General features: G+C 51.6%; 8 protein-coding genes across 8 annotated transcripts; 6 read left to right on the top strand and 2 right to left on the bottom strand.

Moving 5' to 3' along the window:
- Nucleotides 1-209: 209 nt before the first annotated feature.
- Nucleotides 210-2,561, bottom strand: AYO20_07060 (hypothetical protein; the record flags this gene model as incomplete). Its single annotated transcript, XM_022645348.1, has 7 exons — nucleotides 210-617; nucleotides 672-761; nucleotides 960-1,172; nucleotides 1,226-1,930; nucleotides 1,999-2,055; nucleotides 2,105-2,341; nucleotides 2,439-2,561. The coding sequence occupies 7 exons, from the start codon at nucleotides 2,559-2,561 to the stop codon at nucleotides 210-212; spliced, it is 1,833 nt and encodes a 610-aa protein (XP_022498734.1).
- A 641-nt stretch (nucleotides 2,562-3,202) lies between these two features.
- AYO20_07059 (hypothetical protein) lies at nucleotides 3,203-4,619 on the top strand (the record flags this gene model as incomplete). The annotated part of the gene is made up of 3 exons (XM_022645347.1): nucleotides 3,203-3,407; nucleotides 3,480-3,788; nucleotides 3,883-4,619. 3 exons carry the CDS (start codon nucleotides 3,203-3,205, stop codon nucleotides 4,617-4,619), a joined length of 1,251 nt encoding a protein of 416 aa, XP_022498733.1.
- Nucleotides 4,620-5,237: 618 nt separating this feature from the next.
- On the top strand, nucleotides 5,238-5,676 carry AYO20_07058 (hypothetical protein; the record flags this gene model as incomplete). Its single annotated transcript, XM_022645346.1, has 2 exons — nucleotides 5,238-5,415; nucleotides 5,501-5,676. 2 exons carry the CDS (start codon nucleotides 5,238-5,240, stop codon nucleotides 5,674-5,676), a joined length of 354 nt encoding a protein of 117 aa, XP_022498732.1.
- A 745-nt stretch (nucleotides 5,677-6,421) lies between these two features.
- Nucleotides 6,422-7,804, top strand: AYO20_07057 (hypothetical protein; the record flags this gene model as incomplete). The annotated part of the gene is made up of 1 exon (XM_022645345.1): nucleotides 6,422-7,804. The coding sequence occupies one exon, from the start codon at nucleotides 6,422-6,424 to the stop codon at nucleotides 7,802-7,804; it is 1,383 nt and encodes a 460-aa protein (XP_022498731.1).
- Nucleotides 7,805-8,362: 558 nt separating this feature from the next.
- AYO20_07056 (mitochondrial import inner membrane translocase subunit tim17) lies at nucleotides 8,363-8,941 on the top strand (the record flags this gene model as incomplete). The annotated part of the gene is made up of 3 exons (XM_022645344.1): nucleotides 8,363-8,441; nucleotides 8,494-8,837; nucleotides 8,894-8,941. The coding sequence occupies 3 exons, from the start codon at nucleotides 8,363-8,365 to the stop codon at nucleotides 8,939-8,941; spliced, it is 471 nt and encodes a 156-aa protein (XP_022498730.1).
- Nucleotides 8,942-9,673: 732 nt separating this feature from the next.
- Nucleotides 9,674-13,420, top strand: AYO20_07055 (hypothetical protein; the record flags this gene model as incomplete). The annotated part of the gene is made up of 1 exon (XM_022645343.1): nucleotides 9,674-13,420. One exon carries the CDS (start codon nucleotides 9,674-9,676, stop codon nucleotides 13,418-13,420), a length of 3,747 nt encoding a protein of 1,248 aa, XP_022498729.1.
- Nucleotides 13,421-14,601: 1,181 nt separating this feature from the next.
- On the bottom strand, nucleotides 14,602-15,243 carry AYO20_07054 (hypothetical protein; the record flags this gene model as incomplete). Its single annotated transcript, XM_022645342.1, has 1 exon — nucleotides 14,602-15,243. One exon carries the CDS (start codon nucleotides 15,241-15,243, stop codon nucleotides 14,602-14,604), a length of 642 nt encoding a protein of 213 aa, XP_022498728.1.
- Nucleotides 15,244-16,447: 1,204 nt separating this feature from the next.
- Nucleotides 16,448-20,055, top strand: AYO20_07053 (hypothetical protein; the record flags this gene model as incomplete). The annotated part of the gene is made up of 4 exons (XM_022645341.1): nucleotides 16,448-16,659; nucleotides 16,727-18,013; nucleotides 18,071-18,346; nucleotides 18,441-20,055. 4 exons carry the CDS (start codon nucleotides 16,448-16,450, stop codon nucleotides 20,053-20,055), a joined length of 3,390 nt encoding a protein of 1,129 aa, XP_022498727.1.
- Between the last annotated feature and the right edge of the window lie 249 nt (nucleotides 20,056-20,304).

The raw sequence follows: 20,304 nt of genomic DNA, 5'->3' as shown, positions 1-20,304 counted from the left end.
CTCATGCTAAAATATCAGATTCCTGGATCCCCGATCGGGAATCCCCTACCGGCCTGTGCAACCACATGGGACTCTGGCAGCAGAGCGTATGGTCGAGACTAAAATTGCGCTGATTTTTAGAAAAGGGCGAGATGATACAGGCGTTGGGAAGCTGCGTGACTGAATGACTTCAGATCGGAGTGGTACCGTCACCAACGGTAATTCATTACTCAGAGCTGGGCCCTGATATCCCTCTTGAAAGAGTCTGCCAGATCAGCTGCCAACCTAAGCATTTGCTCGTTCCCGCCGTCGCTGAAGAGGTGTGCGGTGCTTTTCCGTTGTTCGACTTCGTCGCTAGACGACCCTCTGCATAGCTCGTAATGGAGCAGGGCTGCACAGACGAGGCGCCCGAAGCGTGAAACATCCCTCAGTGCGATGGTTTGGTGCAGGAGTCCTCGAAGAGTGGCTCGGAATGGAAGTTGGATTGGTGGAGTGTGTGACCAGGGGAAACAACTCGACCAGACATTCGTGTTTTCTGCCTCCCACAAAATATCCTCACAAGGCATTTGCAGAGTCGGTGCCTCGAGATCGGGCAGAACTCGGTCGTGAAGGAACACAGATGCCAGATAGTTTGCTGCCTGTGAGAGAATCAGTACCCATTGTTTGGTGAAACCTCCCGGATGAGAACATACCAGATAAGCCCATGCGAGTCGCCGCGAAGTCTCCCCCTCGACCCACGCAAGCCAGCGGTGGTGCAGTTCAAGGTCGTTCCCATTCTTTATCTGAGCCATACAATCACAAATGGTAGTCTTGTTCATCGGAACCACCCGATCACGACTCCTCCTTCCAACCCGTTTGTCTTGCTGGCGAAAAAGTCCAACCCTTTCAAGGTAGAAAATGTTGGCGTCGAAGAGAGTCGTTAAGAGCCGTGCCTGCTGACTGTTTCGGCTGCGTATCGCATGGCAGAGAAGAATACAAACCGCGGCCAGCACGGATCCTTCGACGTTTCGATCATGCCCTTCGCAGTCGGCTGAAGTCTGTAAGAGTTCACCGAGCTTATGAATTCCTTGTTGATGAAACAGTCGACTTTGGGCAGAATCCGCATAGTTGGCCCCCACCACAGTGACAACTGCCGCAATTAGGGGTGAACAGGACACCGGGTTCACCAAATGTCGGTGTAGGATGGGACAATGCTGCTATAGCGTTAGTGTGGGAGTTTACTGCATTTCAGAGATGGTGAACTGACCCTGTCAAAGTAGAGAAAGTACAAGTCCCAGAAGGCCGAGAGCTGAACTGAGCTCGGGAATGTAGAAGGAACGTCGGCGGCCAGTCCACTTTGACCAAGAGAGGTCTGCTGCATGACTCGATAAATCCTCCTAGCCAGACTTTGTTCTAGTTCAATGGCGGGCTCGCTGCCACCCTCAGACCCGAGAAGCTCTATGGGACCACTAATAGATCTGTATATCTCCTCGTAAACAAGACTGGGCGCATTTGTAACGGACGGTTCTGGTGTGCGTTCATGGTTTGGTAGGCTCTCTGGACCTTGTAAGAATTCACTCGACGGTTGGCGAGGTTGAAGTAGCGTTCTAGACGGCTGATGGAATTCACCGCCCGCGGTGACTAGATCTTCTGGCATGATGGTAAAATCCGGAAACCCTTCATCCGACATGTTGGGCATTTGGCATTCGGACGTTCCGTGAGATGTGAGGTCCACAGGCTGAGGGTCCTCCATCTCAAAAAGAAGATCCCAGTGTTCTGAAGACAGCTGCTCCGGTCCGGATCGTTTTAGGCCAGTGTCGTGGTGTCTAGTCAACCCAGAGTCAAGCCCGAGGGGCGTGAAAAGACCATGACTGTCCACGCCACGGTTTTCACTTGTCCGGTTGATATCATTGTGATCGCGATGAGATGTTATGGCGGTTTGCTGTCCGAATGAACCATCAGGTTGACATACCTATGAGCGAGCAACAGCACGTTAGAAGTGAGGCAAAATTTGCTGATTGCTTAGTAGTGAACACTCACGAGTGCGAGGCCATCCATATCGACACTATTAGATTCGCGATTCCAGGTGAACCCCCACTGTAGCGATGTTAGATAGCGATCATCGAAGTAGGGCGCACAGACCGACCTCTGGGCTTGAATGATTCTCCAGACTGGATGGTTTTTGAGTCTGAGTTGGCGCCGTGGATGTCATCTGTCGTCCAGCAGAAGTCCCAGTTTCCTCGATCTCTAGTCTGGCACGTTTGGGAGGCGACCGAGGGGCCTGCTCTTTTCCAGGTTGTTGCCTATCGTATCCATTCGACTCTGTGTTCTTCGAGGACGGCTCGAAATTATACTGGCAGAGCAATCCACTCTTGCCGCATTCCTGGCAAGTCGGTTCGCGCGTGCACTTGACCTTGTGTCTGCATCCGTCAGTCTTGGTCGACCCGGCCAATGAGTTGAGGACAGTCTATCAAACCTACAGCGCGCAACGAAGACAGCTCTTTCGTCTTGAACGCGGGTTCATCTTCTGGAAAGCGGATTCTCCATGCTGATGGCGGATATGGCGCCGTAAAACATCCCTTCGTGCGAAAGACTTGCCGCATGTGTGACAGGCATGGTTGGGCGGCCTATCGTACGATGCTAGAGCAGTCACTGAACGTGTAGAATCGTGCATGGTGACCGATGTCCTCGACAGAACGAGAGGGTAAGGAAGCAGGAATTCGCCTGACTCGGTACAACCGAGAAACAACCCCATGGGGCCATAAGAGCACGTACAAATCTAGGTCACGATCCCCTCAAACAATCCTCCCCCAGTCTCGGCTCCTCAATTTTCCCGACCGTAATAATTGCGTGGAAATGTGGAAATGGGCGTATCATTACCACCGTGATTGGCGATGCTGGGCCTTTTAGAGACCCGCCAACAACGGCAACCTGGAGCCGAACTTGTAACCTGGGGAGCGCCTAGCAGCACGAGGACTCGAAGGGTTCCAAACTAGAGTCTTTGGCGATGGCTGCCCACAAACTATACCTGTAGAACCGCCCCAACGGCCCCCTCCAACCCCCCACTGGGGCCACCAGGGCCCATGTTCCGAGGTAGAAGGTATGGGATCATGCAACGAATTATCTGCCTTTTTATAGGTGCAAACTTGGTTCACACATTCGATGGGTGGATGTGACTTGGTTGAAGAGAAACGATCTCTTTCGTCAAGTCGGTCCACAGTCCTAAGATACACAACTAGACGAAATGACCTTCGAGACAGACATCGGCGCTCTGAGGGATCGCAATCGAGAGCTGACCGAATCCCTCTCCACGACTCGACAAAGACTGGTAGACATCACCAACAATCTCAATCAGCTCACCGATTATGTAGACCAAACCGCCAGACCACATTCATACTCGTCGGCCTTGGGATACACCTCACCCTTTCCTCTCAATGCGATTCCTCCCCGTAAGACAGCCATCATGATGCTTGATGATGTCGTGGCCTACTGTTCAACCCACTAATGTAATGGGATGTTAGCAGCTCCCAGGTCGATCTATCCCACAGTGGAGAATGGTGGTTATCATTCAGGTCTTTTGTCAGATCTGTTCGTCGACCACGACCACGAGCCGACGACTTTTGCGCATCGAGCGACGAGATCGCCGCCCAGTGTCTCACAGCAAAGAGCCATTTCGTCTTCCTACTCTGAGGAGATCACGAAGCCGTTGAATGACGCCTCGAGCAACTATCCTGTGGGCAGACCTTCCGATGCCTGTTTCGACATCATCCACCATGAAGGACTCGTCCGTCAAATAATGATAGAGGAGCTTGCCGAAGATCCTGCAAACTGTCAGAGGTACTGTATTCCAACAGCCCTGACCTGCAAGTCGAGACGAAACCTGGCTAACCATGGCGGCTACCATCAGTCTCGACAGCCTTGTAGCGAGGATGCTACAGTCCCTCGCCTCGTCTGAGAAATGGGAGCGTCACCGTGACTTCTGCAATGCCCTCAACGGCTGGGACAAGCTCGGCCCCATCACTCGGTGGCGGATCGAGCCAACGGCCAAACACTACATGCAACTCGCACCGTACTATCGTCCAAGCCGCCTCCAGATGACCAGGCACCATTGGCCGATTGTCGACTGGTTGCCATTTCCCAAGATCCGGGACGCGCTCGTCCTCAATCCCGAGAGGTACGACTTGAACAAAGTCTGCTCCGAACTGAATGCGAGCTTCTGTTTAGAGATGGAGTTTGCAAACGCGTATCCGGACGCCCAACTAGGCGACAGTGGAATGGCACTGACCAGAGCGCACGGAACCACAGTGTCCGTAGGGCCTGGTGGACCGACGAGGAGTCCGCCCAACAACATTTTCAACGACGCACATTTGAGGCGAAAGCCTCGGAAAGACGACGTGGTGTACATCCTCATCCAAGAGTACGTCGACCACAGGACGGGCGCCGATTCTTCAACGACAACAACGACAGGAGGCCAGAGCCAGCAGCACCGCCATATCAATGAAAACATCTTGACATACTTGCTCCTGGCCATCAGACAGCTCGAACATCCTTTCAAGCTCCATTCCAAATTCTTCGATCAGTTTCCCGGCCTTCCACGAGAGTACATGGTCCGCGGTGAAGAGGTTTCCATCTTTGGTGACTACCGACCCACAAAAGTCTGAACTACCAAAGACAGAAATCCTCTTCTGTCAGGAGAAATGTATCGACATCGAGAAGTTCTCACCAACGCAGTGGCGCAACAAAGCGGTGCGATTTCATGCGACAGGTGAGAGTCTCAGGGTTCTGGGCTAGGTGACTGTCATTCGACTGGGACAATTGTGCAGCAAGGGTACTCAACCCATTGGGCTCGATTTCTGGATGTAAATTTTCGTCAACGGGACAAGCTGGTTTGCGAGTGTGTTGACGTGCATCTAACACGTGAACAATTTGATGGTCACACAGGACAGACCGACACTTGACGATGATGTAAATAAAAGGGAATGATAGGCCTCCTTCATGACCCCTTGTATATTGGGATGGCATGGATTGAAGTTGTATCAAAGTAAATCGCCGATCGACGTCCAAACCACGTCGAGCTGTGGTGACTTGTGCTTGTTAACTTCGATGTAGATTGCACCGCCACACCACTGAGAGCTACTGCAAGGAGGTGGGGCTCCTGTCCCACCTTATGATATCGTGCTGTCTTTGGGAGTTGATCCGAGGACATTTTCATATATACCATCAAGTCAAACATTCTTTTTTTTCCTTGATTGGGACTCGAGACATCATAGATTCATAAAATGTCGCACGGGCAAGAACATATTAACCTCGAGACACCCCCTAAATGCACTGCCGACTTTTGCCTCATCCCGCTCGGCACTCCCACGGCGTCGGTTTCGGCAGAAATCGCAGAGGTCCAGCGCTTGATGAAGAGGAGCGGATTGAAGTACAGCATGCACTCGGCTGGCACAACCGTTGGTGAGTGAGCGACAGGACCTCGCACGATGGCACAATAGTTCCATCTTTTATATGGTTCTCTGCTAATCCCTCCGTCCCCGAACAGAAGGATCATGGGACGATGTCATGCGGTTGATTGGACAGGCGCACACTCTTCTGCACCAGAAAGGCATAGTGCGCATTCAGAGCGATATTCGCGTAGGATCTCGTACGGACAAAGCACAGACGATGGAGGATAAAGTCGCGGCGGTGGAGAAATTGCTTGCTGCGGACAAGGCGTGAAATATGTACCCTACAAGTACTGCGGACAAAGTAGTAATCACTCATTGACCGAGTCAATTCGAAGATGGGGTGACAAGTCTCACGAGTTCTGCACACATCGGGAAGAAACAGCCGGAGAAACTGTCCAACGAAAATGAAGCTGGCAAAGAGGTGTGTCGGATTCAGCTGAAATGGTAGAATCTGGATCCAATCCTTCCACCCTGCGCCACAATCACTGTAACGCCACAAATGTGGCTTTCGCTACTGTGGCGCCGGGGGCTGTGCCACTTGTTTTGAAAGTGATTCCCCCAGGGCCGCCCGCCGATCGCATCCATCGTTGGGTCAAATCAGCCAGGAACACGCAGCTCGCCCTGCAACAAATGTCCATTTAATTGGCGCCAAATGGCCCTCATCTTGCCGCCCAACTCCCTTTGGACGTTTCTTTGAGACAGATGATGATACTGTACAAAGGCCTCGAGCCCATCATCTTTGTGACTCCTTGTCATTCCTCCATTAATTGAATCTGCCCCTGCTTTGTTTGACCGAAACTTCCTCCCTCCCCCAGCCATGCTATTTCCACCACCAGTCCCCGACAAGCGGCTGGACTAGAAACAACTCTCACCGCGACTCCTTCCTTCTTAAGCAAGACTCTTCCCTCGTCATTCATCCGCCCGATATACCTCGTCCTCTCCCAATCGATTCCTTCTTCACTCTCTAAAATTGCTGAACAGAGACCTAAAGCCAGTCGAGAGCCATCCAGGCAGGCATGGCTGCAATTACCCAGACAATTGCAATCATTGACCGGTCAAACAAGGTTGTCAGCACCACCAAACAATTGAAAAATGTCTTCAAGGAGGCAAAGATGGCCTATTTGGAGCGGAAGGCTGAGATTGCAGCGGAAAGAAAGGCAAAAGATGAGAAGGAATTGAGAAAGGCAATGAAGAATGTGACAATAGCGGAGGATACAAGGTCGGAGGCATCCCGACGATCACGCAGACATCACAGCCACAGCAACGAGGTCGACCATGGTCGATATCGACCTGCAGAGAGTCAACACCACTATCCTCCCGAATATTATCACCGGGACGCTCGTGCAGCTCCTGAGGTTGCAGCTCCTATGGCGCCGGAAGATGCCTTCCCTAGACATGTCGGTCTTGCAGAGTTCAATCAAGAACTCTATGGTCACCACAACCCAGTGTCACCAGTTCCGGAATATTCAGCTCCTCCATATGGAGGGAATGGGCTTGTTCGTCGGACGACCGATTTACCACTCGATGCTCATCGACCACATCGACCCCCACCTGTGCGTTCGCACTCCGTTTCGGACGTCGATATGGACCTTGCCTATGGTGAATTTCATCCGGAGTCTCTGATGCTGGATCCCAAAGTTGAACAAAAACTGCAGAAACAAGAGATGTCCAGCCTGGTCCTCAAATGCAAGATCCTGATGGAGGAGGCCAATTGTGCGCAGCATAGTGTCCGCGCTATAATCTCGCATCTGCAGACAAACCCAGACTCTATGGCAGCTGTCGCCTTGACGTTGGCTGAAATTAGCAACTTGGCAGCCAAGATGGCACCTAGTGCACTTGCGGCTTTCAAAGTCGGTGCGCCCTCAGTCTTCGCGATGCTTGCAGCTCCGGAGTTTCTCATTGCGGTGGGTGTCGGCGTTGGAATTACTGTCGTCATGTTTGGAGGCTACAAGATTATCAAGAAGATAAGAGCCCGGGTTGGTGACAAAGAAGAAGACGCGGTGGATGAGATGCTGGATGTTAAGGAACTCGATCGCATCGAACACTGGAGGCGTGGCATTCCGGACGCCGAGACGGCGAGCGTTGCTACAAGCGTCGAAGGTGAATTCATTACTCCACTGGCAGCAAGAAGCATGGGCCACCTGCCTCTTCCCCGAGAACATGGGGGAGAAAAGCACAAGGAGCCGAGGACGGAGTCCAAGAAGAAGAAACACCACCGGAGGATCGATGACGATCCAGATCGAACGGTTGTAGGGAGCGAGAATTCGTCAAAATCGCGACGAAGCAAAGGAAGCAGCAGGTCGGAGAAAAGAGAAAAGGCACTTGTCAAAACCAAGAGGCCGAGCACGCTAAGAAGAATGTTTCTCACCAGAGAATCAGAGGTTTCCTCCCGTCGATGAACTGGGAAATGCTGGTGTTCTGTGTTACTCCAGCGTTGAGGCAAGGATTTGGGTTTGCATAGATGAGGTTATGACGCGACGATGGTTATGGATTTGCTAGATACCGTGCTTGCAGAAGCGAAATCGCACTACATATGTTTGAATATGGGACTGAAAAAGTTATCCTGCTTGAGAATCACCAATATCTGTATGAGAATCACATGACTCTGAATCACGTGCCGCTGCGGCGAAATTTTGGCGGCTCGGAAATGGTTTGTTCTCCCATTTATCGCGAACTAGTCGATCTTCCTGTTCATGCACTCTAAAGGTTTTCCTGGCCTTCACTGTTGAAAATTCCTTTGCTTGCGGTGTACTTAGAGCGCTGTAATCCTCTTTCATTCTGGTCCAATTCTGTCCAAATTAGCCAGACCTTGTAACCGAACGTTCTGTCCGCTCGAGGGCTGCGACGATAACTCGAACTCTCCAGCGCTATCAATTCCTCTGTCACCGTCTGCGCTACCTCAACCTGTGGGGATAGGCACAACTAGAGCAAATACTTTGGTGGCTTGACCTCAGATCATGGATCACTCCAGAGATCCCTGTCCCTGGGTCGCCTTGTCCGACTTTGGCGGAGCATTCTGTATGGGTGCTTTGGGAGGTAGGAAAGATAAGACCCGTACTTTTGACACTCCCTCTTTGACACGGCTTAGGTACATTATGGCACGGAATCAAAGGATTTAGGAATTCACCCTATGGCGAACGACGGATAGGCATGATCACAGCCATCAAAGCTCGAGCGCCCGTCACAGGAGGCAACTTTGGTGTATGGGGCGGCATGTTCAGCACCTTCGATTGCGCAGTCAAGGGCATCCGCCAGAAGGAGGATCCATATAACTCTATCATCGCCGGATTCCTAACAGGAGGGTCGCTGGCGATAAGAGGAGGTTACAAAGCGGCCCGAAACGGCGCCATCATGTGTGCCATCTTCCTTGCTGTCATCGAGGGCGTTGGTATTGGTGTTCAACGATTCATGGCAGAGTCAACGAGACTAGATGTAAGTTGCCCAGGTATACTTGCACGTCACTCTGTCGGTACTAACGTTTGCGGCAGCTTCCACCACCTGCACCACCTTCAGAATCGGGGCGTGTCGCAGCATGACTGGAAATGGCTACAGTGCCACATTTCATTTGAAACGACCACTCCGGATCATTCTTGCTCCTGGGACTCCTACGGCATTGGAGCTATATCTCGATCCTTGCAAGATTCTCTACTCTACCCCAAGATCATTTCAACTTCGTTATATTCTAACGTTGGAAGAAAGGCTTTTTGCGATGGCATAGCGGGCGAATGGACATAAAATGGGACACAGGCGAAACAATTCTCACGGTTCTTTGGAATGGCTTTAAAAACTTGAAGCATTCCGCAAATCTTCCAGGGATGGCAACGTGGCAATGTCGTGTTGAGTGACAAAGTGGGTTGTTGCTGGCCGGCAATGCGCTCTGGACGTTGTATTTGCGGTAGAGAGTATTGTGGGAGTGATGTCCACGGAGTACTCTCCAGGGGTGTAATATAGTGTATTATGAGCGAAAGACTTGCAAAGACAGACAAAGATGAAATCTACTTTGTTGGCCTCTCTTAATGAATGCGTGGGTGATAAATTCCTGACTACCTAATTGGTGTCACGAGGCTGAGTTTCTGCCTTGTCAACGCAAGGGTCGATATCTCCGTCGCCGCATCTTTGGCACTGCGCGGCCAATTGTTCTCTTGAAACACAACTGGCGCTTCTCTCTCCCCTTCTCTCGAGCAACTTTTCGGCCTTTATCGCGATTTCCACTTTTCTTAATTCTCCATCCCCTCCTTCTTTTTCTATTTGGGGAACCTCTATTGGTCATGCATGTTACGAAGCATGGCTCCAAACCCGTCGCCCTCGACGAACCCGCTCACGAAGGATCTGAAAACAAACCCCGCGTCAAGGCCAGTGACCTTGGATTCAATGCGCCAGACTATATCCTCGACGATATAATCCCGATCTCAGACCCCAAGCTGTTCTACTCCAACGTCTATGCGCAGCGTGACCGGCGACTTCGCCTTTTGATCCGGCGCTATACGAACCAGATCCAGAACGGATGCAGAAACGTCAACTGTACCACCCCGACCTGCCTGAGCTACAGGAAGAGGAACAGCACGGGACCTCTGAGGAAATATACTGAACTGAGTGCGAGGACGCTGGCATGTCAGTTGGTGGACGAATACAGTCGAAATGGCAAGGATTCGTTCGCCGGACTCTGCCAGAACGAGCCCGTTGTGCCGTGGTACGAGGATCCGGCCCTCGTTAGAAAAAGAAGGAATAGCCATGAGAAGGTCGGACACCTGAGACAAGAAAATGGACACCTCTCAAAGCCTCCGAGCGTTGCCATGCGTACCAAGGACTCGTCTAAGCCCATCCCGACAATGGAGCACGCGCCGCGGAGAACAAGCCAGGATGGTGTGGTTCAGGCGGGCAGACGCCTGCGAGAAATAGATACAAACGCTGCCGATGAAGTGGTTGACGTGTTGAACCGTACCATTACCCAAAGCAATATGGGGAGAGGGCACATCGGTGATGACGATCTAAAGGATACCCCAGAACAATCAGCGCCGGCTCCTGCAAGACAGAAAGACCTCGCTTCGTTTACACAGACACTGTTTGATCTGGTGCCGCTGCGGCTTCTCAACTGGTTGCCAGCAAAGAACGATGTCCGCACGACCAATGTTTCGGGATCAGTCGAGCCCTCTAGCGATCGCAAACAAGCTGCTGTCGATGCCATGCCGGAAGAACTCGCTACCTCTGTTGGAAGTACAAAGATAACATCGGAAGGAGAGACAGAAGATCAAGGATGCGTGTCGCAAGAACCACCTCACCAACGGGTGTACAGCCTCCGAACACTTAACTGGATCACTCTACCCTGGCTGAAGTCTGTTGGTCCAGCCGATGACAACTATCAACGCAGATTCGTTCCCTTTATAAAGCAGAGCCTTATCTATTGCCTCAGTGACCCTGTGAGGCTGGTGGACACGGTTAAGGATCTTCAGGTCACTTATTGGAATGGACTTAGGAATTCATCCGAGCAGAGTGGTGCGGGTTCAGAAAACAGAGCCCATGTCCATCGCATAACACCCTGGCCCATCATTTCCACCAGCACGAGATATGATATGCAAGCGCTCTTGTTCAGCTTTGCTTATATTCAGAAATTCGAGGAACGCAATCTGGTCATGAACAGCATATTAAATGCGCTGCAGAACGCGTACTACCTGCCGCCATGGCTGCAAAGCAGACGTTCTACGAAGCACAGTCGATCAGGCAGCGCGAGTTCCGAGTCGGTGTTGTTCAAGGGACGCCAATCCTCGGACGGCAACAGCTCGCGGAATTCACCATCGCCGGATTCTGAGGAGCTCGATATCCTCTTAGAGGTCGAAAAACCGTTGATTCCACTCAAAGACTCCCAGATAACCGACTTATGCTTTGTGGCACTGTTATCGCTAGCGACCACTATCTTTCATGTTCCCAATGCTTCACTTTTCAGTGGGAAAGACCAATTTGTCCAGTTCGCGAGGGAGAGAAACAACGGGCGTGCACATTCGTATTGGGACGGCTTCAGAGGACGAGATCTATTGCTCGCGCGCGAGATTATCGGCATCATCGACGTTACCGAAGACTGGGCTGTCCATCGGCTGCTCACAGCTTTCATGAACGTTGTCAGCCACCGATTGACCGTGGGCAAGTGGGCGGCAACTCTAAAGAGCCCAGGCATGCCCAAGTCGAGTAAGACCACCATTGTTGAGTCGCTCATTGATCGCTTTGACCGGGACTACCTGAACGGATGGGACCGTTATGACGAGAACTGCAGTTGGATCGGAACCGCTGCCCTGGAGCTGGGAAGGACGGTCATGCTCAGGGATTGGGATCGTTCTCCCGTTATCCTCCGTGCAGGACCGGTTGGCGGTGCCCTAGAATTTTTGGCTGGATTGTACCGTGCTCGACATCAGCTGAACTTGGATGCCGATTGGTTTCATATGCCGTTCATCGCCGACACTTTCGACGACATGTCCATGCCAGCAGAATGGCTGTCTTTTCGCCCAGACTCTCGACAAATGCATCTGCTATCTTTCTCTTTCCTCTTCCAGCCACATGTTCTGGTCAAGTATTTCAGGGCAATAAACATTGCGGTCATGAAGAAGTCGCATGAGGACGCCACCATTGTATACAATGACATTAGGCAATATATGTGGGCACCCGCCATTCCCATCTACGGCGCAAAGGAAGTACTAGCTCATCTGCGGCCTCATATGGCCAGGTACTTTGTGCTCACGATCCGGAGAAACGATATCTTGAATGATGCAATCGACCAGATATGGCGACGCCAACGCAGAGAGCTGATGCGGCCTTTGCGCGTCCGTCTCGGTAAGGACGAGGGAGAAGATGGTCTTGATCATGGTGGAGTCCAGCAAGAATTCTTCAGAGCTGTTTTTGGAGAGGCATTACGACCAGAGTATTCCATGTTCACGGTTGACAGTACGACAAGGATGGCTTGGTTTCAGCCAGGTTCCTTTGAACCACTCTACAGATTTGAAGCTTTGGGTATCTTGATGTCCATTGCCATCTACAATGGACTCACTCTTCCGATCACCATGCCGTTGGCTTTTTACAGGAAACTGTTGGGGCTCAAGGTGAAGAAGCTCGACCATATCGCCGACGGCTGGCCCGAATTGACGAGAGGTTTAAAGGCGCTCTTGGATTGGTCAGACGGGGATGTTGGCGACGTGATCGCTAGGACTTATGAATTCAGCTACGAGCTCTGTGGGACGACCGTCACGGTGGACATGCAGAAGATTGGGCGCCATGACCGTTGGCCTCCAACGAAGTCGCAAATGAGCAAGAAGGGGAAAGAAAAGTCCAAATCGACCTCTTTCGAGTTGCCGTTAGAGCCAGCGCTTACTCCGCCCCCTCAGCCGTCACCCAGCCTGGGCGCCAACCTACCGAATGGTTCAATATTGAGTCGGACATCTTCTATCGAAGTTAAGGGCATATCCACGCCCTTGAGTATCGACAGTGACATGCTGGAGAATTCTGGACAAGAAGCTGCATTGGTCACGAACGCGAACCGCGAACAATATGTTAAAGACTATATCTTGTGGCTGACGCACAAGTCCATCGAACCACAATACGAGGCCTTCGCTAGGGGTTTCTACACCTGCCTCGATCGGACAGCCTTGTCTATCTTCAATCCTGAATCCCTGAAGTCCCTCATCGAAGGATATCCCGACATTGACATTGACGAGCTCCAAATGACAACCACCTACGACGAGTATACACCCGACCACCCGACAATCCTCGACTTTTGGCACATTGTCCGCAGCATGAGCACCCATCAACACAGGCAGCTCCTGGAATTCGTGACCGCGAGTGATCGAGTCCCTGTCAATGGCATGCAGAGCGTGACGTTCATTGTACAGAAGAATGGCGAGGAGGACGCTCGACTACCAAGCAGCAGCACGTGCTACGGCCGGCTGCTGTTGCCTCAGTACTCGAGCCGGGCCGTGATGGAGGAGAAACTGACCAAGGCGATTGAGAACTGTGTCGGTTTCGGAACCTTGTGACGGTCTCGATAGGCCTTGTTCGTATTTGAACATACTCTTCGGTACCAAGAGGAGCAAAACATGCTGCGGACAGAGAAGGTATGAGGAAAGGGGGCAGACAGTCCGACTGGGTAAAAGGCAAGGAAGAAAACAGGGGGAGAGACCTAATCGGTGACTGGTCTGAACCCAACCGTGTCTAGACGCAAAATCTCCTTGACCAAGATCCTCGCGGACGGATACTCTCTCCTCTCATTCCCAAAGGCTCAACGAGACGCAGGGCGACAGCATACTCGATCCAGCGGAGTTACTTTGCGCATCATGTGGCGTTCCGACCATAGACGAGCAAAATCCATACCAGCGCTATTAGCGATTGCTCTCTTCGGGGTGGCATGCATGGATGGCACCCACGACAGAAGACAATGTGTCAGGACGAAAGCGATGAGTGTTTTTTGGGGGTGATATAGATCGAGGTCATCTATCATTCTGACCTGTAACCCCCGTTACCCCGGCCAGCCTGGTGGAAAGAAACCCGGTAAAAATGATCTCGGCTCATAATGACATATTTGAATGGATGGACGAGAGAGGGTGTTTCGGTTGGAAAATCATGAAATGAACGACCGACCGATCAGGCAACACTGATCGGTATCCAGGACTGTGGACTCAGGACTCTGGATTCTGGACTCTACACTGAGGACATGGGTTCTCGTACCGAGTCATCGAATCATCGAGTCGCCAAGTCATCTAGTATATATAATATATATACATATATATGTCTCCTCTCAGCCCCTCTTAGCTCCGCTAGGCGGCCGGGCAGACAAGGGAGGCATGTCAATCAATCAATTGATTAATGAATCAATCTGAACCTATCGATTCTGTAGTACGCCTCTCTTGAAAAGAGATATAAAAAAAAGATAGCAAGCTACATGAAAAGTAACTCCTGGGCATGCCTCGCTCTGATACCATACATAAGCCCAATCCGTCAATCGACTGGTCGATTTGTTCATGCAGTCCTGGATAGCCTTGATCGCTAGTTCCTGTAGGTCCATTCCCTCATTTCCGGTCATTTCAGGCAGGACAAGTAGAACAAAGTTCACACAAGAGGAGTTGCTGCTTCATGCATGGAATCAGCAGGGAGGGAGAGAGGGAAAGGAGGCACAGGAAGCAGAGAAAGCAGGGGGAGAGACAGAATAAGGGTGTCGTAGTCAACGAGTGCCGGTGGCTGCGACGGCGTCCTCGTCCTCCTCCTTCCTGCCCCTCCCTTTGCCTCGAGTGACAATCTCCCTGGCCGTCTGCGTGAGGCTGATACCTCCAAAAAGCCAGTCGTCACTGTGCCGTCCATACCCACCAGGCGAGCTCCCGCTGTGCCGCGACTTCTTCTGGATCCAGCCGTGGTCGCGTTTCTGCAGGTCAGGGGATGTCGGGGGGCTCATGGTCGATGGTGAGATAGCGCTGTCAGAGGTGTGTCTCTTCTGCGTCCGTGCATGGTCTTGGGGAGAAGAAGGGCTCGGGGCAGGGAGTGGTGAGGTCTGGACGTGCTTGAGGTTCGTCGGTGTTGTGGTAATTGTGGCGGGCGACGGAATGCTGACGTCTATAGGTGGTGGTCTCGGTGACTTGGACCGTGATCGCGTCCTTGTGAAGTGGAAGGGGAAAGAGAATGGGGCTTTCGCTGTAGGTGACAAGGACTCGGTAGACAACGGGGAGAGTGTGGTTGTGGGAGACAAAGTTCGCGTAGGCGTGATGGCATAGTGAGACTCGTCGCTCACACTGCGACCTTTTATGTCAGGTCGGTGAATGGGAGCTGCTGGTGTTGCTGTTGTCGCTGTTGTCATAGACTGGGGGTTCATTTTGAGCGCATAAAGAGGAAGAGGAAGCTAGGAACAGAAAGCGTTGACGGGTCATAAGATCGAGCACATCTTCATGGCAAGCAGGCGTTGCAATGATTTACCTTCAGTTGAGGGACGTCTTTGACACGACTTACACTGTCTGGGGGGGTGGACTGGATACGGCCAACTCGGTCGGCGTGCCCAGAAGATCCAGCCCTGCATCTGCATGCTCTCAGGTCTGCAATGATCTGACGATGGACGATTTGGCAGCCAAGGATCGCGAAACGGACGGCCATGTGAGAGGCTGGCAGCGTATCGATGAAAGCGAATGCTGATCCATACGAACCAAAGGCCTTTTTGCTGCTTGCTTTCACCACCCAGCCTGACTCTTTGCTCTTATTGGACTCATCCGCATCTGCTCTAGACATGGTCCTGTTCTCCACCCAATCATTCCAGGCCACATTCTCACAGGCGACGCCCGCTGAGCACCTGTTTTTCAGTCACCTTTCCCCGTGACGCTGCACACCGGTTTGGGCTGCGTTCAACCAGGACTTGGCTGGAACCTGCGACCAAATGCATCCGCGGCCGCAGGCGAGTTTGCCGGCGAATACCCCACGCTGAAACCAATGGCGTACGTTGGGCCCAGAGGGACCGACGGGGGTGAAGTGGAGCGTCCTTTTTTCAGCCGCACTCTTGGGGACGGAGTTGGTTCCAGAATTCCTGCATGCGTCCGCTCAGGAGAAGAGGGAGGCGCATCTAACAGGGGTGACAAGTGCGTGATGGAAACGAGGCCAAGGGCGGATGGGCTGGCACGATCATCTCGCTCAAGTCAAGCGACTGTTGGTCACCGACTTCAAGTACTCAGCATTAGCATATTGCGTCAAGGAGGGCCTTTGGATGTACGAGGTACTTGGTAAAGATTGATGCCTGCAGCCTAGGGGAAGTAGTAATGTAAGGCCACCCAAGAGGGTTAAATGGTTGGAAGATGGGAAAGTCTGGGGGACTTTGCTGGGACCTTTTGGCGCAGCTTGCGCAGTTTCGCAAACTGCGCCTGGTGACCTCGACTCAAAGTCTTTTGTCGCTCGGCACTTTGACCCTTGAAGTTTCTTCCCTCAAGAACTCCTTCTTGATTCTCTTGTCAATGGATCACACATAGTAACCCTCTCATCAAGTCCTTTCAGACAAACTCTGTACATGGGTGCTGGATTTCTGTGAGCAACAATGCATGGATCTCGAGCCACCCTTACACCACGATCCTCTCGCCGCCAGTGACCATCCACCAAAACCACCATCTTCACCGCAAGAAGATGCTTATAGTCCACCGACAATCGATCAGTCGCACGATGTTGCCCTGGTATTGACAGCACTCGATCAATCCTACAATTGCCATGGGATCTGTGATACAAAGATCCTGCTGTGGGGTTCCCCAGGCTGTGGGTAAGCCAACACCCTTTTCTACTCTGCCTTCTCGTCTAACAAGGGACGATCTCTAATACTGCAACAGCAAGCGTCGTATTGCTACTGTGGCTGCTCTGGAGTTTTCCGCCAGGACGGGCTGCAAAATCCTATGGATAGATGGACGCGCTTTCGAGTATTTCATCCGCGACTATAGAGCGGCGTACACCACCATTACTGGACAGCATCTTCCACAAGCTCTGACTTTGACCCATACTCTCCTGAAGATTAGATCCACACTGGAAGCTCACCGGGATGAGCTTCTTATTGTCGTCTTCGACCTCCAGTCCTACTTGGAAGAGGATATGGAAAATGAACTAAAGATCAATGACCTCTTTCTGCCAGACCGCTGTCGCCTACTCTTTACGTCTTCGTATGTCCTTCCAAGAGCGACCACCAGCCACGAACATGGACCGTCCATGGAATGCGGATTGAAGCTCGCCAATCGGGCGACATGTCTGCATGTCGGCACGCTCAACGAGGAACAAGCCGTACAGTATTTCAGAGCCGCAGTACCGAACAGCATCGATGCGGTCGACTCTCTCCGTGCTTTCTGGCACTCCCACAAAGACCCGTGGTGTACTGCTCCACTTTGCCTTGCGCTTTCTTGTGGTTGTATGCGCTTGTTGCAGATATCCCCTGGTAATTTTCAACAACTATGCGCATATAAGGCAAGGGAAGGCTGTACTCCCACGTTTCCTGGCGCCGGTTCAATTCTGGCAAACATCATGTCTACTTTATGGGACGCTTTGGATGACTACGATATTGCCGCAAGGCAGTTGCTAGCAATCTGCTCAGTCGTCGATCGAGAGGGTATTCCTGTTGTTATTGTTGAAAAGTTCCCAATGTTTCAGAACAGTAAAGGACGGCTTCACTCAGCCATGGACTTACTCCGTCTGAGTGGGTTAGTTGAGATCGACCAGGGAACTGAGCTTGCTACTATCAGCCTTCACCCTCAGGTGCACCGTTGGTTGCAACTAAAACGCCGAAAAATCGAGGACAAGCAGGAGTTGACATATCTCGTCCACACTTGGACCTCTGTGCTCAGCGAATACCTCACCAAACCAGAGCATGAGCTGCAGGAGAATGGTCCCATCTTCGATCCCGATAAATTCTGGCGGATGCTCGCTCACATAATGGCGCTTTGTAATCTCAAACCAGGGCAACTTCGACAGTTTTGCAGCCTGCGGTACATGACGTTTCTTAAGCACGTTGCGATATTCCTTGTCAACGACGGTATCTTCCCAGGCTTGGCTGGTGTGACCATCACTCATGCTCTCAACATGTGCACCCATCAACAAAGTCGCCACCGTCGTAATGTAACACTTTACCGTGAGTATGTCCAAATTCGTCAAGTGAGGGCTACCGCCTTTATGAATGTATCAGATTATAGTCAAGCTGTGAGTGAATTGCGGGAGGCGAAGCGAGTTGTTGGTCGTCATCTACCAGACGATGCCAGCAGCAGACGGATCTTGCACGAGATTGAGGATGCAGAAGCACACCTTAGTGTTGTTCAGATGAATTGGCCTGAAGCCGGCCGGATTCTCACCCAACTGCTGGCCACGCCGGAACTGAACAATGCTTCATACGACCTCGCTCAGCGACACCATTGGATGGCGCGATATAAGGCAGGCATAGGCGGAGATATCGGCTCCTTGGAACATTCGCAGTACGTATTCCCCCCAAAGCACTATATTGCCTTTCATCAAAGGCAAGAGTGTCGATCGCTCCTATAAACCTACCGATTGCTAAATAGAAACTAGCATGACCATGTCATACTGGAGAGAGCTACCGTACGACGAACAGTGGGGCTATAAAGACATGACGATCCTGTATTGGGTAGAAAAACACATGCTGGATCTAATGACCATGAAAAAGTACAAAGGTGCCCTCCTCTTCGGTACACGACTACTCGAGAGAGCGTACGACCTGACGCCGGTTCTCGGAGGCTCCGTCTGCCGCCTAACTTACCGAATCGTATATTGCCAGTGCATGCTAGACATGGCTGACGATGCCGAAAGAGCAGTGTGTCGACTTCTTGAACTGCCTTCCCACGACACATATGGAGATGACACCAATGGTGCTTATCTGCTCTATACGTTGTATGAGCTTGCGGTAGTGCTGCAGCGCAGTGGGAGGGCCGTGGAGGCCGAAGGTTTGTACAGATTCAACATACAGACGTCGAAGCTCTACGACATCAAAGATCTGGGCGGCACCGAAAAGTATGACAGTTGGCGTGATCATGTTCAATTGATCATGTGTCTCATCGAGCAGGGGAAAGTGTTGGAAGCCCTAAAACTCAAGGAGGAATATGAGCATGAGAATCCGGGCAGAGAGTTTTCAAATTCCGTCATCCAGAACAGCTGGGCCGCTTATCGTCAATCGAAAGAGTTATACACCAGGGCGGTCGAAGCCGAAAAGGCCGGGACTTCTCTGGAATTCAAGGCATCTCTTGATTTGGCCGAGCGTCGGCCAGCATTAAAACGGGCCGTGAGATGGTTTGGAAGCCCGAAGCATCGGGTTGAGGGGGGCAAGGACTTTGAGAGCGACATCGATTTGCACGACATCGGACGGGCGCGAGAAAGTCGTCTCCTCCAGCTCCTTGACTTCCCTCTCGTCTATCTAGCTTTCCGTCGATCCAGGGCTTCTGTCGACAATACTAACAATGAGTTTCTGTGGGCGAATGTTCGACAAAGCGTTCTCGGGCAGTATTGGAAATATTGTGATTGCAAGAGGAAGAGACGACGCAGTCAAAGTGTTCAGGGGTTAGACGGTTTCGTGGCCAAGCTAAAATGCGACAATGAAGACTCCAAAACGAGGAAGCTGAAACAAAAACTCATCACCGACTGGGTTATAAGGACGCCAGGCGAGAGCAAGCCTATTTCAGTAGGTTGTGGACCCAGTTGTCCGTGCATCGAAGCCAACAAAAGAGGTCTCCTCGAGACTTCTGCTCTGGAATCAAAGCTTTACTTGTGGGAGGAGCCGACCCCCAAAAAGCGCTCGTTCAAGGATCGACCCAGATACCGGAACAGGAAACCAAACCGATCACCGGTTTCAGAAGACGAATTGTTCATTCTCATCCCACCGAATACTTTGTTGTGGATCCAGTCCGAGTTTGCGAATGGGGAGTCTGAAGGAGAGAATTATATCATTCCACGAGCAACTGAGATTCCGGGAATAGCCATCACTCCACCTGAAGGAGAGATAGATCTCATGTCGCTTCCCACATCTACCCAAGAGAGAGTGACAAAATATTACCAGAGGGACTATACGGCAGACTTTGCTTCCATATTGGAGAAGCAAGAGACCGAGTGGTTCAGCCCGACACGGTTGGATGACATCTTAGAGGACGACGAAGACGAAGGAGATACACCGTGAAGTTGGACTCAGGGTAGATGAGGATACCCTTGGCTCATGCATGGATCGAATGTTACTATCATGATTAGATTCCTCAATCAGCAAACACAATCAGCAGCGTATGAAGAAGAGATGAAAGGGGTACCATATGTTTGTTCGTTATAGAGTAATACCCAAGAGCATTCCCAAATAGGAAAAGGGGATAATTGCGTCTGGCATTCTATTGGCTTGGCATGACGTCAGTTTGGTGGCCCAAATGGTGATGGTTGA

Source organism: Fonsecaea nubica (assembly GCF_001646965.1).
Source record: "Fonsecaea nubica strain CBS 269.64 chromosome Unknown Scaff47, whole genome shotgun sequence".
Lineage (NCBI taxonomy): Eukaryota > Fungi > Ascomycota > Eurotiomycetes > Chaetothyriales > Herpotrichiellaceae > Fonsecaea > Fonsecaea nubica.
The sequence above is the reverse complement of the archived record's forward strand: the minus strand, read 5'-3'. Positions and strand labels throughout refer to the sequence as shown.